Source organism: Podarcis vaucheri, assembly GCF_965113315.1.
Source record: "Podarcis vaucheri genome assembly, chromosome: 15".
Lineage (NCBI taxonomy): Eukaryota > Metazoa > Chordata > Lepidosauria > Squamata > Lacertidae > Podarcis > Podarcis vaucheri.
Window position 1 is genome coordinate 12,489,966 of NC_138753.1, and position 12,936 is coordinate 12,502,901.

A 12,936-nucleotide genomic window follows, 5' to 3' on the forward strand; every position below is an offset into this window, starting at 1 on the left:
GCAGGAGGCCTCCCCTTCAGAGAGGTGGGGCTGCTAGGTGGGGCTCAGGACACAGTGCCAGCTTTCAGAGCAAGCACCTGATAAATGGTGGCAAAGGGGTACGATCCCCTGAAGGCGCAGCAACACCCCCCCCCCCTCTTTAAACTTCCTCGGAAACTGGGAAGCAAAGGAGAGGCTTCTTGTTAAGCACAGCTAGGCAGAAAAGAGCACGGCTGAAATTTTCTTTCCTCTCTCGCAGCCGGCACTGCGGGCGCCTTCTCTGCCACAAGTGCTCAACCAAGGAGATCCCCATCATCAAATTCGACTTGAACAAGCCTGTCCGGGTCTGCAACATCTGCTTTGACGTCTTGACTCTGGGCGGAGTTTCCTAGTTCCCCTGCGTAAAGGAGAGTGACTCCCGGGCCACGCCCCTCCTTCCTCCTTGCAAACCGCCTATCGCAGGGATGTGGGTTGCAGGGTGCGGGGGGGCCACCTATTTTGTCTTCCTGTTAACGGCCGAAACTGATTGACTTAAGGGACCACGCAAACACTATATTCCAGTATAAATGGGTTTTGTACGAATGTTAACGCTAGAAAACTGGATCGGGAACAACTTGGAACTCTTGCAAAGTTGGTGCGAGAACAAATGTGAACTGAGTGAGAGGCCCTCTCCTTACTCTGGCGCGGGGCAGAGAAAATGAAAATTTTGCATTTGTGGATCATGTAACATAGCAGGCCTGTGCAAATGGCTGCCGAGCTGTGAGCCGGCCTGCTTCGAAGCCCAATCACATTGTGGGGTGCGGGAGGGGTGGGTGTTTGAATATTGTGAGCACTTAACAAATTCCTGGGTAACTCTGTGTGATGACCAGCCCCTCTTGTTACCTTCCTGGAGAGAAGGTTCTGGTTCCCTCGCTGTCTTTTGTCCTAAAATGGGCAACTGTGCTATGCACAGTGAGTGTTCCCTCCCAGAAGAAGCTGCTGTCTTCAAAACAGGGTTTTGTCGTTTAAATGCATTTGCTGAAGAATTCCTTTGTGTGGCCTTACGACAGAAGCTTTACAGTTTCTCCTGCTTGAACAGGAGCTGCAATGGCAGCTCCCGTGCTGTCAGAACGTTGATATCTTCCCTTCCCAATCTGCTCTCTTCCATGTTAAAAATAAAAATTAAAAAATAGGCAGGAGGAGGAGGAGGACAGACAGAAAGAGAAAGTGAGCTTCGTTACCAAATTAAAGGCTCCTGGAAGGGAGGAAAAGCTGCTGGCTGGCCCTTTCAGCACATATCGATAACTTTGCAAATAGTCATATGTTTACAGCAGTTTTTGCCAAGCTGGTGCCCGCCAGATGTTCTGGGCTCCCATCAGCCCCAGACAACGCAAGTCCAGATCATCCGAAGGGCAGCAGCTGGGCAAAGGCTGGTTTACAGCGATGTTGGAAGGAAGGTCCAGCGGTTTGGACTAGCTCAGCGTTGGGGAACACAGTGTAGGAGCCAGCACAGAGCATCTGGATTCGGCTAGTTGCTTTGATGGACAGGGTGGGACAAGGCAGGGGTGACGGTGGCATAGAGCCTGATGTGAGGGTGATGATCCAGTGGGAGCTGATCGCAAAGGCAGCCGTGTCCTAGCTGCACCTCTGCTGACCACCCGGAGTTCCCAGCTGTCGTGGTTTTTTCCCTGAGGCCTTCTCCATTTAAGATGCTGTTAGTGACTTGGCCCTCTTGAGGAGCTCTGCATCCAAGCTGCGCTCGCCAAGATCACTGCAGCTCCAATGCTAGGCCAGTATCACCTGGCCTTAACTGGTTTTCTTTTTTTACACACACACACACACACACACACACACACTTTCTCCACGACGGCTAACTTTGTCCATTAGGTCCGCTTCTTTCAAAGGAGCACAAGGGGGTCCCTGCGAAAGCAGACCCTGACGCTGAAGAGGCTGTTTGGGTGTGACTCTGATACAGCAAGCAAGAAGATGCCCCACATGCTCAGACGTAAAGCTCTTTGCCTTCTTAGAAACACAACAAAGTCCTGGGAGGTGGATGTGGCAAAGTCTTCTGTGGCTGCTCCAGAACAAATCGGTTGCGATGTGTGTCTCTTAACCTTAGTAACCACTACTACTTTTTCATTCTGTGTACATATATATATATATAAGGGGGAGAGGAAAATATCATTTATAACGTCAGATCTCATTTTCTTTCTTCCCCTCTGCCCCCCCCCCTAGAATACTAATGTGTCATCCCCTACTTACATATGTTCGTGTGTAAAAAGACCCGAAAAACCACAGTGCTACTTTTTTATAGGATATAACAGCTTTATATGTTCAGTAAAATCTTGGGCTATGTGCAGTAAAAGACAACTTGGGTGGGGGGAATCTATGAAGACTGATGCTAAAAACAATACATTTCAAGTGGGGTTAGCCCTTCTGACCTCTGTCAGGGGAAGAACTGGAACTCCAACCCTCTTCAGTTATGTCTGGGTTTACTGTGTTTTCTGCACCATCACCTTGTGGGGAGAATTCCTGCTCGTCTCTGCTCTCCTCTTCCTGCCCCCAGCCCTCTGCTCCAAAATAATTTGTCTCAACACCTTCTTGACCTGCCTTTGTCTCTCTGCCCCTGAGGAATACGTCATTTAGGAAGGGGTGCCCTTTTCGCAAAAGGCTTGTTCCAGAGGAGCACTGGGGAGGAAAAAAGCAGCAGTGGGACAGTAGCATTTCACCTGGGAACGGTCTCTTGACACGTTGGATGGTCTCTCCAAGGCCAGTTTAACACTGCACAGGTGCCGGCGATGGAGCTCGGTCATGCACCATGAATCCGATCCTCTCTTTAAAGTTCCCCTTTCTAGATTCACAGGCATTTCTCTGAACTGGCATGTGTGTGACTAACCCAAAAAAGCAGAGTAGCACCCCTTCTGGGTTGTTAGCATTTGAGCAAATGATCCACTGCAAAAGCTGCCTGTGCACACAGCCCCACAGAGCCTGGAAATTGAGAATGGGGGTGTTTCCAGGAAGGCAGTGCATTTTTTGGGTTCTAGGTGGACTTCGTCGGGTTGCACAAAACTAATCACTGTAAAGCACTTTTAATAAAAGTTTTTAAGCCTGAGTCTGCATGCCTGGCCCGAAGATTGTGTTACCAGGGGAGAAATCCACCATAGCCTGTGAATTGGCTGGAAGAGACTGCAGTAGGAATTAGTTCTCCTAGCCTAAGCCTCCTTGTTTCAAACTCCCTTGCAGGGAGAGAAATGGATCTTCAGAGAGGATTCCAACGTCCACCAAATCTCATTCTGCTGTAGCTTGCACTATCATTTGATCAGTTGACTTGCTGTGAAATGGAACCCAAAAATTTTTGCTGGGGCTTCTGAGTTTGAAATTCTGATCTGTATTTCCCAGTTCGACAAGTGAAGTGAACTTTTATTACCCGTTCTTGTGGAAGGCTTACTGGCTGCCTGTTACTCCCTGTCTTGGGACTTTAAAACATGATCCCTGTTAAATGTCTGTTTTGTGTTCTGAAGATGCATTAACAAAAATGTGAGGATTGTATGCAGCTGGGGCTGAGGAGTTCTAGGAGAGCTCCAAATCGACTTCCAGCAGTGGACTTCCTTTAGTCTAGGCCAGCCCCCCAGCTAGAGCAGGTGTTTGAAACTCGAGGGTATCTGCACGGTTTGGGGGGTCTGGCACTCCAGAAACATTTCTGGTGTTCTGGTGATAGCTGCCTCTTTGTTAGGGCAAACACGACTTGCTGATTTTTCAGACCTTCAAGGCTTTTTAGCTTCCCATCTCGAGAAGGCAAAATGCAGGATGCAACTCAAGATGCAGGAAATCCAAACTCCTTCCAAAGCAATCCATAGTGACCAAAGCAGACTTGGGTAGTGTCTGCATTGAGGATGCAGAAGGCAGAATTCCTGTTCTTAGCTCCATGTACCCAACATCCGCCCACAGCTGTTTTCCCTGTCCTCCTTTCCCTTCCGTTCTGCATTTTAGGCAGAGGTATTGAATGTGACTTGCACTGTGAACTCAGTAGAAGGGAAACCCTTCACTTTTGGTCAGTACCCTTCCAAGTTGTCTTTAAAAAATAAAATCTGCAACAGTAGAAGCCGTTGCCTGGTGCCTGATCATGGGGAACTTGCCTTTTTGTAAAGTAACTCAACTAACGTTGCTGAAAGATGACTGAGATGTCACCAACACAAGATGATATTCTGTCAAAGTCCCTTGGCTGCAGCTGCTGTGCTCCCTGGCTTTCTATTGGGGGGTGGGGAGGTGGGGAAGAGGCCCGGTTTTGGGCAACAAACCACCATTCCTTTCTTCTAGAAGGTCTCTGTGAACTCCTCTGCTTTCATCCTGCAAAGCTCATCATCGACTAGGCCAAATGCATTTTCTCCCAGGTTTTTTGCACAAGTAAAATGAGCAACGACAGGAAGTTCACTCTGCTCCTGATAGCTAGTGGGCTGCATCCTTCCTACAGGCCTGATGTGAGTCTGGGTCAAACCAGGCTCATGGGGCCTTAGATGCTGCCTGTATTGTCATGTGTTGCCACATTCCAAGGAAATGTGCTTGTTTGGCAAACCCAGCTGGCCTCTTGACCCTTAACCAGCAGGGATCACCTGTGCAGGCCAACTCACACCTTATTTTCTTTTTTAGAAGGCAGAAAATCCAAGGGGCTCAGGATACCCACCCATCCAAAACATGACTTCTCACGAATAGAGATTTGGTCTAACTTAACATTTTTGTTGTCTAGCAAGTTGCTTTATTTGGCAGGGCATTAATCAAGGACTAGTTTTTGTCTTGGAAAAAGGGGTAACAGAATGTAATAGTGTTGCCTGTGCAATGGGCATGCATTTCGAACTGAACATTGAGGAATCTTCCTTCCTCTGAACACCATACAAACAGCAGTTGAGGTTTTACACCAGTCTGCTGGACTCACTTCAGAAAGCAGGCAAGGGAATGCTCCTTCATATACAAAAGAAAGGCAGGGAGGTTAATTTATTTTTCTTTCGTATATAGGTCAGCAGTCTTATCATACAAGCCCAAATCTGTCTGAAGTGGTACAGCACCCCCACCCACACCACAGGTTAGCTGACCACTGCAACTGCTGTCCTGAGAACTGAGAGCCCTCAACTCTAGAAGGGACACTTCCATAGTCTCCTTGTCCCTCCTGGAAGCTGCCTGGAGTTACTGCAGTAAACCAACACCTTTTACATGTGAAGATAATGGTTGAAGGTAACGGGCCTGGATGGGCTGGCTAAGAAAGTATCTGAGTCTTTGGGAAATCACTGGTTTTTATTATTACTTTGCAACGTTTCCTCAAGTCTTTGTAAAGCGATGTATTTTTTCAATATTTATATGCCTGTGTAATTTCTTGTAATAAAGAAACCTAATTGAATTTGATGGTGTGCTTGTGTTCATTAGTTGCAGAAATGCCACCTGGTGGAAGGATTTAATAGTGCTGTAGGTTGCTTATTTTTGTGTGAGGTTAGAAAGTACCGTATTTTTCGCTCTATAAGACGCACCAGACCACAAGACGCACCTAGTTTTTGGAGGAGGAAAACAAGAAAAAAAATATTCTGAATCTCAGAAGCCAGAACAGCAAAGCTGCACAGTGAAAGCAGCAATCCCTCTTGCTGTTCTGGCTTCTGGGATAGCTGCGCAGCCTGAATTCACTCCATAAGACGCACACACATTTCCCCTTACTTTTTAGGAGGGAAAAAGTGAGTCTTATAGAGCAAAAAATACGGTAATTGATCTGCACTGCATGGCACAGGACAGCAAATGATCCTTGAGCTTCAGGTTCTAAACTATGGTTAACACAAACCATAGTTTATCGTGATATACGAATTATGCTCCCCTGCAAGGAAAGAGTGGGCTTATCGAAAGCTCTATAATAATTTATAATAACAATAATTTATTATGTATACCCCGCCCATCTGGCTGAGTTTCCCCAGCCACTCTGGGCGGCTTCCAATCAAGTGTTAAAAACAATACAGCATTAAATATTAAAAACTTCCCTAAACTATCTGCTCGATAGTGGTTCAAATCATTAGAGAAATACTGTAAAATTAATGAATGTTAAAGGGATGTTGGATTGAAAATAAGCGGTATTGGTAAAAAGACTAACAAAAATATGTGAATACGGATTGATAATGGTTTAAAATATATAGTTATAATAGGTTAAGATATTGAGTAAAGATAAATGATAGAGGGTAAGGATTTGCTGAATTAACTATGTGAACTGGAATACAAAAAAGGGTGTGAGGAGGTCAGGAAACAAGTAAATGAAATATAAGACATGAAAATATTGATTTCTTTTTAATTTTTTCTTACCTCTTATGTGTTTTGTCTTTCTATTTTTGTATCTCTTTTTCTTTTATTATTGTTATTCCTTTTTATTTTTTATTTTTTATCTTGTAACTTTTTATTGTCTGTAAAATTTCAATAAATATCTTTTTTAAAAAAACCACAAATCATTAGAGATGATTTGCTCAAGAGGTTGGGGGTGGGGGAAAGAAGGGGGAAATCTCTGTGTGGGGTTAGAACCTGCACTACGACTTCATCGTCTCACCAAGCAGACACTGGTTTAGAGCCGCTTTCCTGCTCAACATTCAGCAGCAGTTTCAGCAGACACAGTAACAGCCACAGTTTCACCGAACCACAGTTTACAAAGCCATTTCGGAGTACAATACTGAATTCTGCTTTGCTGATAATTTGCAAACGCCGTACCCAACCACAAGTAAGTTATGTGTGTGGGTGTGTGAGAGAGAAAGAGGAGAGAGAGATGGTTCAGTCTTTTAAAGCACACCAGTCAGCCAGCGGGTGGCACCCTTCATACTCTCGCAGATTAGGGTTGTCCAGGTCACCTCTGTCACTCATCTGGGTGGACTGTGACTGCTCAGAAGGCAATCCCTCTGTATTCACACAGACGCACTGGCTGTGACTGGAGCCAGGCTCATACAGCTTCCTCGGGACTCCGTTCCAGTCTCTGTTAACTCCACCGCTGCAAATACATGAGAGCAGCAAATTACTTATTTATTTTTGCCTTTCCCCCAGAAATGAGACTCAAGGCAGCTCGCCAAAATTCAAGCAAGTACGGATAAAATACACAGAAAGCTAAAAACATAATAGTTGAAGAGTAAATTAACTATAAAAAAATTGAAACCACGTAGAAACAAAAATGGAAGTAATAACAGGTTATACTTGACTACAGATCTGCTACCATTTGGATACATTAAAGAAACAGTACTAAAAGAGGTCAGGGAATTAATACTACATCTCTTGACTGCTGCCAGAGTTATTTGTCAAAATTGGAGGGAAAATGACTACCTCTGTTAAAGAACGGACAACTAAAATGTGGAACTTAGTATACCTGGTTAAAGCCTAGCTATATGGTCAAAACCAGAGGAAGATGGACAGCAAGAAATGGAGAAATGGTCTGTTTATAGTGTAATGCAGCAATAAGATCTGGGATAATGTAAATCCATTTATGATACTTAGAACATTGTAATATTGATCTGTTATGCTTGATTTTGGTATGGAAATTTGTCTTGGTATGTTCAGTTCTAGATATCCCCTTTTGATTTGGCTGTTATATTTTGTTACGTGACGTGTATGTATGTATCTAAAAACGAAACATTTTCTAGGTCCCTGAACTACGTCTCTGGTGAGTCACCACAGACTCAGCCAGCCGCCATTTTGCCACCCTTCCCAAACCGTACCTCTGCTTTGAACACCAGACCCGACTTCCCCCAGTCGAGCTCCATTCCGAATTGCACGGCGGAAACCGCTTTTTTCTCTCGTTCTCCCGGGTCTGCAGCCGCTGCCCTTCCTTGATGAGAGCTTGGGCCTGCGCTAGAGCCTCAGTGGGCGATCCATCCTCATCATAGAACCTCCCAGCCACTTTGCCTGTTCCAAGAACGGAAAGAAAACACCGTCATCCCACGCTCCTCCATAAAGCAGCTCCATCAAAGCAACTCACCAGCCTCTCCCCCAACTCACAGTCCTTCCCCTTGCCAGGGGTCATAACAGATCTTCCAGATCAAAAGATTCCTGCATTGCAGATGGTCCTCCTGGTCCCTTCCACCTCTACAATTCTATGATTATATGAAATTCCAGCGCGGAAGGTTCCACCATCTAGGCCACATCCACAACATGCATTTAAAATACTCTTATCCCATTTTAGCATTCCCAGCTTCCTCCCCCCCCCCAATAGAATTCTGGGAGCTGTAGTTTGTTAAATGTGTCAAGAAGTGCTAGGAGAAACACCCACCCACCCACCCATTTTTCCTCCCAGAGCTACCATTTTTAGAGTGGTTTAACAGTCAATTCCTCTTCCCAGGAAACTCTGGGGACTGGACTGCAGTTTTGTTTGGAGGGGGGGGGGTCTCTCCTAACAACTCTCAGAACCCTTAACAGACTACAACTCCCAGGATCCTCTGGGGGGGAAGCAGTGATTGTTTAAAGCAGAAATCATAGTGCTTTAAACGTGTGGAGTGGCTATTTGTTTATTAAATTTCTATACTGTCATTCATCCAAGGACCACAGGGTGGTCTACAAGATAGAAGCACAAAAATACGCACTGTAGTAAACAAACAAAAACAATAAAAAACCACACACACAGTTTAAAAGGCCGTAGACTGTTTAATTAGCTAAAGGCCTGGGAGAAGAGGCAACTTGAAGGCCCAAGGGGAGTATCTGCTATCCTGAATACCCCACATTAAAGAGGGTTTCAGACCCCAACTTGTTGCCCGTTAGGGTACAGTCACAGCTCAATTAATTATCATTCATCAGTGATATTTACAATATTTAATATCAGTGTTGGTGGCACAGGCCTGGCGGGACTTTTGTGAAGTAACAATAGGCACCTGGTACTATTACTACTAATAATAATAGTAATGTAGTAAGCAAGTTCTGCCTCCAGAAAATAAGTTGTATGGAATATTAATGTGATCAATATGATTCCCACCCCCAATTCTATGCTATAATGCAGGCATGTTCAAAGTCCGTTTCGGGGCCTCTGCGGCAGCTTATTTCCTGAGGTAAAATCCTAAAAAAACCCCAACAACTTCAACCCTAAAAAAAACTCAACAACATTGGTCGGCCCTTACGGCCCTTCACTTCATCAAATCTGGCCCTCTTTGAAAAAAGTTTGGACACCACTGCAATGTATTTCTGTATTTTTCTTCCCAATGTAAGTCACTTGGAGACCCCTTTGGGTCTCCAATAATAAGTTTAATAAGTAATAATAATACTTGAGAAACTGACACACAAGTTTCAGCTGAGCCTGGTTCCAATGCAACAATAATTCTTTTTCGGCTGTATTACATGATTTCATTATTTTTACAGACATGGAGGAACCTCCACTTGATGCATTTATTTGCTTGTGCATTTTATGAACAGGGAAGGAAAAATATTAAAAATAACGATAATGGTCTTAATCCACCTCGCACACACACTGCCGTTCACTCTGACACACATGTTGCTGCTACTGTTAGAATGGTGAGAGAGGATAGGAACCAAAATGGGGCTGGTGATTCTCTCAACGCTGCCAATTGATCACATACCAATAAGCACATAATTCTTGCTGTAGAAAGAGAGCCAGTTTTGGATGGCCAGCATTTGTAATGGCGATAGTCCCGAAATGTCATCCACCAGTCCTGCTGGGGTGAAGTCGCCCGATGCAAAAGCTCTGGAGGCATCTTTTCCTGGCAAAGGAACATTGCAAATGTTTTAATCTGTTTAACAGTGAACAGGTAAAACAAGGAAATTATTACAGGACCAGCCCACAAGATGTGGCAGGGATATTTGGGAGAGGTGTCTCTGGAATGCCCTCCCTTGTGAGGTCCACCTGTCTCCATCATCATCATCATCATCATCATCATCATCATGTGTGTAAATATTTTTTTTCAACTGTTTGCACAATAACCTTCAAATCAAATACATTTTTTCATAAGTTGACTTCCCACCTTCGTCTCCACAGTGTTCTTATTCAAACTCTTTCTACTATCATTAAAAAATTCTCTATTACAATTGTTTTACCTTCCCCTCCCCCCCCCCGTTTTTATCTCAAATCCTGCCTGTGATTTCATTTGACTGTAATATATATACATTTTTTAATAGTCCACAAAAGGCCTCCATTCTCTGTCTCCGTCATTATTAACTTTCAGGAGGAATCTGAAAACATGCCTGTTTGCCCAGGCATTTGATGACCAAAGAATACCGTTCTTGGCGAACCCATGATCATAGGGCGGAAGAACGGCTTTTACTGTAATTGGTTTTAACTGGTTTTGCTTTGCCATTTTTTTAAAAAAGTGCAGGTCTGTTTGCTGCCCTGGGCTCCTTGGGGAGGAAGGGTGAGGGACATAAATCATAGAATTGTAGAGTTGGAAGGGACCCTGTGGATCATCTAGTCCAACCCCATGCGATGCCGGAATATGCAGTTATCCATACGGGGATCGAACCTGTGACATTGGCATTCTCAGCATCGCACTCTAACCAACTGAGCTATGCTGATGAGTAACAAAGTCCAGTCTAACTGTGCCCACCTATTTGCATGTCCAGCACCCAACACACCTTCCAGTATGCAAAAGAAGAAGATTAATATGCTCAGGCATGGCCAAACTTGGCCCTCCAGCTGTTTTGGGACTACAAATCCCATCATCCCTAGCTAACAGAACCAGTGGTCAGGGATGATGGGAATTGTAGTCCCAAAACATTTGGAGGGCTGAGTTTGGCCATGCCTGACTATGCTCAACATACCAACCTGTAAAATGTTTTGGGGTTTTTTTGGGGGGGGGTGTTATAAGGGGGCTTAAATAGGTACCTGAAAAGAAGCTGTAAGCGCCCCCTGGCCCATAATGCTTGCGTCCTCGTTGCACATCAAAGACCTGCCCCAGCACAGCCAGGTAAAGCCCAGCGCTCTCCTCCGTCCCAGTGTAGCGGCTCAGATCGTCGGCGCTCAGGACCAACTCAGCATCACGGTCCGGCCACAACCACGAGCGGGGATCGAACCCGCGACCCCAAAGCCAGGCGGCTGCCCAGCCCAGAGCCAAGGCAGCGAGCGCCCCTCGCAGCATGAGGAAGACGTGGATTGGGCAGCTTCAAGGGGGAGGAGCTGAGGCTTGCCATTGCTCAAGATGACGCGGGTGGAGCAACGGAGGGGATCACGTGGGCTCCCTGGACGCTCATTCATTGGCTGTTGCCTTCAGGGTTTATAGAGCTTTTTTTTTCATTACAACGCGACCCCGTGTCTTTTCGCCCATAGAGACAGAAATAGTAGAGTAACACAGAAATCCAAAACGTCAGATCGTTCCTCTCCACCCTCATTCAATCTGAGGCTCAAAGACCGGTTGCCTCTAGAAAGCAATGGAGAAATTCAAAGTTTCAGCTGTAGCTGCCATTGGGCATCACCTCTTGGGAAAGAGGGAAAACGAAAAGTAGCTCTTTCCAATCTGAGTGTGCGTGTCTCTGTGTATAAAAAGTCGATTTTCTTGGGAGTTCAAACCTTTGAAAAGTGATGCGAAAAATGATATGCAGCCTCACAACTTTGAAAATCTTAGCAAATCTGGGCGTGCATGACCACGTTTGTGGTTTTCTCCTTGCCCTCGTGTTCTTCCAATCTTGGCTTAAGGAAGTTGGGAGATCTGCCCTTGAAATATGCAGAATTTTAGTTTGGCAGAGTAGAAATTCACTGGTGGGTAATTGGTTCTATCCCACCCTCAGGAAGCTGTGGAGCTCAGTAGGCCCACCTTCCATCCACTGATTTTGGGTTTATATCTTATGTATGATATACACAAGGGACGCGGGTGGTGCTGTGGTCTAAATCGCTGAGCCTCTTGGGCTTGCCGATCAGAAGGTCGGAGGTTTGAATCCCCTTGACCTGGTCTTGGTCATGCTGGCCACATGACCCGGGAAAACTGTCTGCAGACAAATGCCAGCTCCCTCAGCCTGTAAAGTGAGATGAGTACCGCAACCTGAGAGTCGTTTGTGACTGGACTTAACTGTCCTTTACCTTTTTTATGATATACAGATATGACTGAAACTGGAGGGGGAGCTATGATGGACTCTCCACCATAGTGAGAATCCATGGCCCTTATACAGTTCCTCACAGAAGAGAACTTCCCGATAAAACTGGGAAGGGTTTTTTAACTGGCAATGCCACAAGTTTGCAGATTTCACAGAATTCCCCACCCTCATGACAGCTGCTTTTGCTGAACTGTCAAAGCCTTTTTTCTGCAGTAGCTTGATCTGGGAAATCAATGTTTCAACAAAGGAAAAGATCTCTGAGGCGATTTTGAAATCCTTTGCTTGTTTACTGGGGGGTCCACCTGTGAGGGAAATGATTTTGCTGGCAATCCAAATGTGCACAAATATTCACAGCCTGTTGGGAGAAGTTGCGTGCTAGTTAATGGTTTGTTGCTGCTTACTGATCAGAAGTATTTCTTACAGGTTTCACAGAATCAGAACTGTGGAGTTGGAAGAGACACCAAAAAGCCATCTTTTCAAAGCCTTCTGCCATTCAGGAATCGCAGCCAAAGAATTCTGACCTCCGTTTAAAAACCTCCAATGAAGAGGAGTCCACCACTTTCCAAGGTAGCCCATTCCACTGTCAAACAGCTTGTACCATCAGAAAGTTTTTCCTAATGTTTAGTCAGGATCTCCTTCCTTGTAAATTGAATCCATTGGTTCAGGGCCTGTCCTCTGGAGCAGTAGAAAACAAGCTTGCTCCTTTGTCCATGTGACAGCCCTTCCTATATTTGACTATAACTACTGTGTCACCTCTGACCTCAACCGTTCCTCGTGAGGTTTTATTATCTCTCCCTTCCCGCCCATCTTTTTTTTGGTTACACCAAAATCCTAGGCTGCCCTGAAGCTTCAGCCACTCAGTCTGAGGCAAAAACCTCCTTTAACAGGGCAGTCTAGGCTCCTGGGATTAGGGTGAACCCGCCATCCCAATTTCCCAGTCCGCATTTGCATAGGTTA

At 45.3% G+C, this 12,936-nt stretch overlaps 2 protein-coding genes and 1 long non-coding RNA gene across 3 annotated transcripts in view; 2 read left to right on the forward strand and 1 right to left on the reverse strand.

Annotated features, from left to right (window-relative positions):
- Positions 1-5,347, forward strand: part of ANKFY1 (ankyrin repeat and FYVE domain containing 1) — a 50,171-nt gene extending 44,824 nt beyond the window's left edge. The window contains exon 25 of the mRNA XM_082201191.1: positions 239-5,347. Coding sequence (XP_082057317.1) covers positions 239-371 — 133 coding nt within the window. The 3' untranslated portion in view covers positions 372-5,347. The remainder of the gene's footprint in view (positions 1-238) is intronic.
- A 1,097-nt stretch (positions 5,348-6,444) lies between these two features.
- Positions 6,445-11,066, reverse strand: CYB5D2 (cytochrome b5 domain containing 2). Its single transcript, XM_082201313.1, has 4 exons — positions 10,778-11,066; positions 9,519-9,659; positions 7,674-7,860; positions 6,445-6,955 (listed from the first exon to the last, which is right to left on the reverse strand). Exons 1-4 carry the CDS (start codon positions 11,028-11,030, stop codon positions 6,742-6,744), a joined length of 795 nt encoding a protein of 264 aa, XP_082057439.1. The 5' UTR covers positions 11,031-11,066; the 3' UTR covers positions 6,445-6,741.
- A 90-nt stretch (positions 11,067-11,156) lies between these two features.
- The window catches only part of LOC309519988, a 33,553-nt gene continuing 31,773 nt past the window's right edge, over positions 11,157-12,936 (forward strand). The window contains exons 1-2 of the long non-coding RNA XR_014214109.1: positions 11,157-11,411; positions 12,403-12,546. This is a non-coding gene — a long non-coding RNA (uncharacterized lncRNA). The remainder of the gene's footprint in view (positions 11,412-12,402; positions 12,547-12,936) is intronic.

Coding starts and splice junctions, on each gene's coding strand:
- CYB5D2 (XM_082201313.1), bottom strand. CDS start 11,030: ATGCTGCGAGGGGCGCTCGCTGCCTTGGCTCTGGGCTGGGCAGCCGCC. Junction 9,660..10,777: donor CGCTTACAGCTTCTTTTCAG/GTACCTATTTAA, acceptor TTCCTTTGCCAG/GAAAAGATGCCTCCAGAGCT. Junction 6,956..7,673: donor GTCTGGTGTTCAAAGCAGAG/GTACGGTTTGGG, acceptor ATGTATTTGCAG/CGGTGGAGTTAACAGAGACT.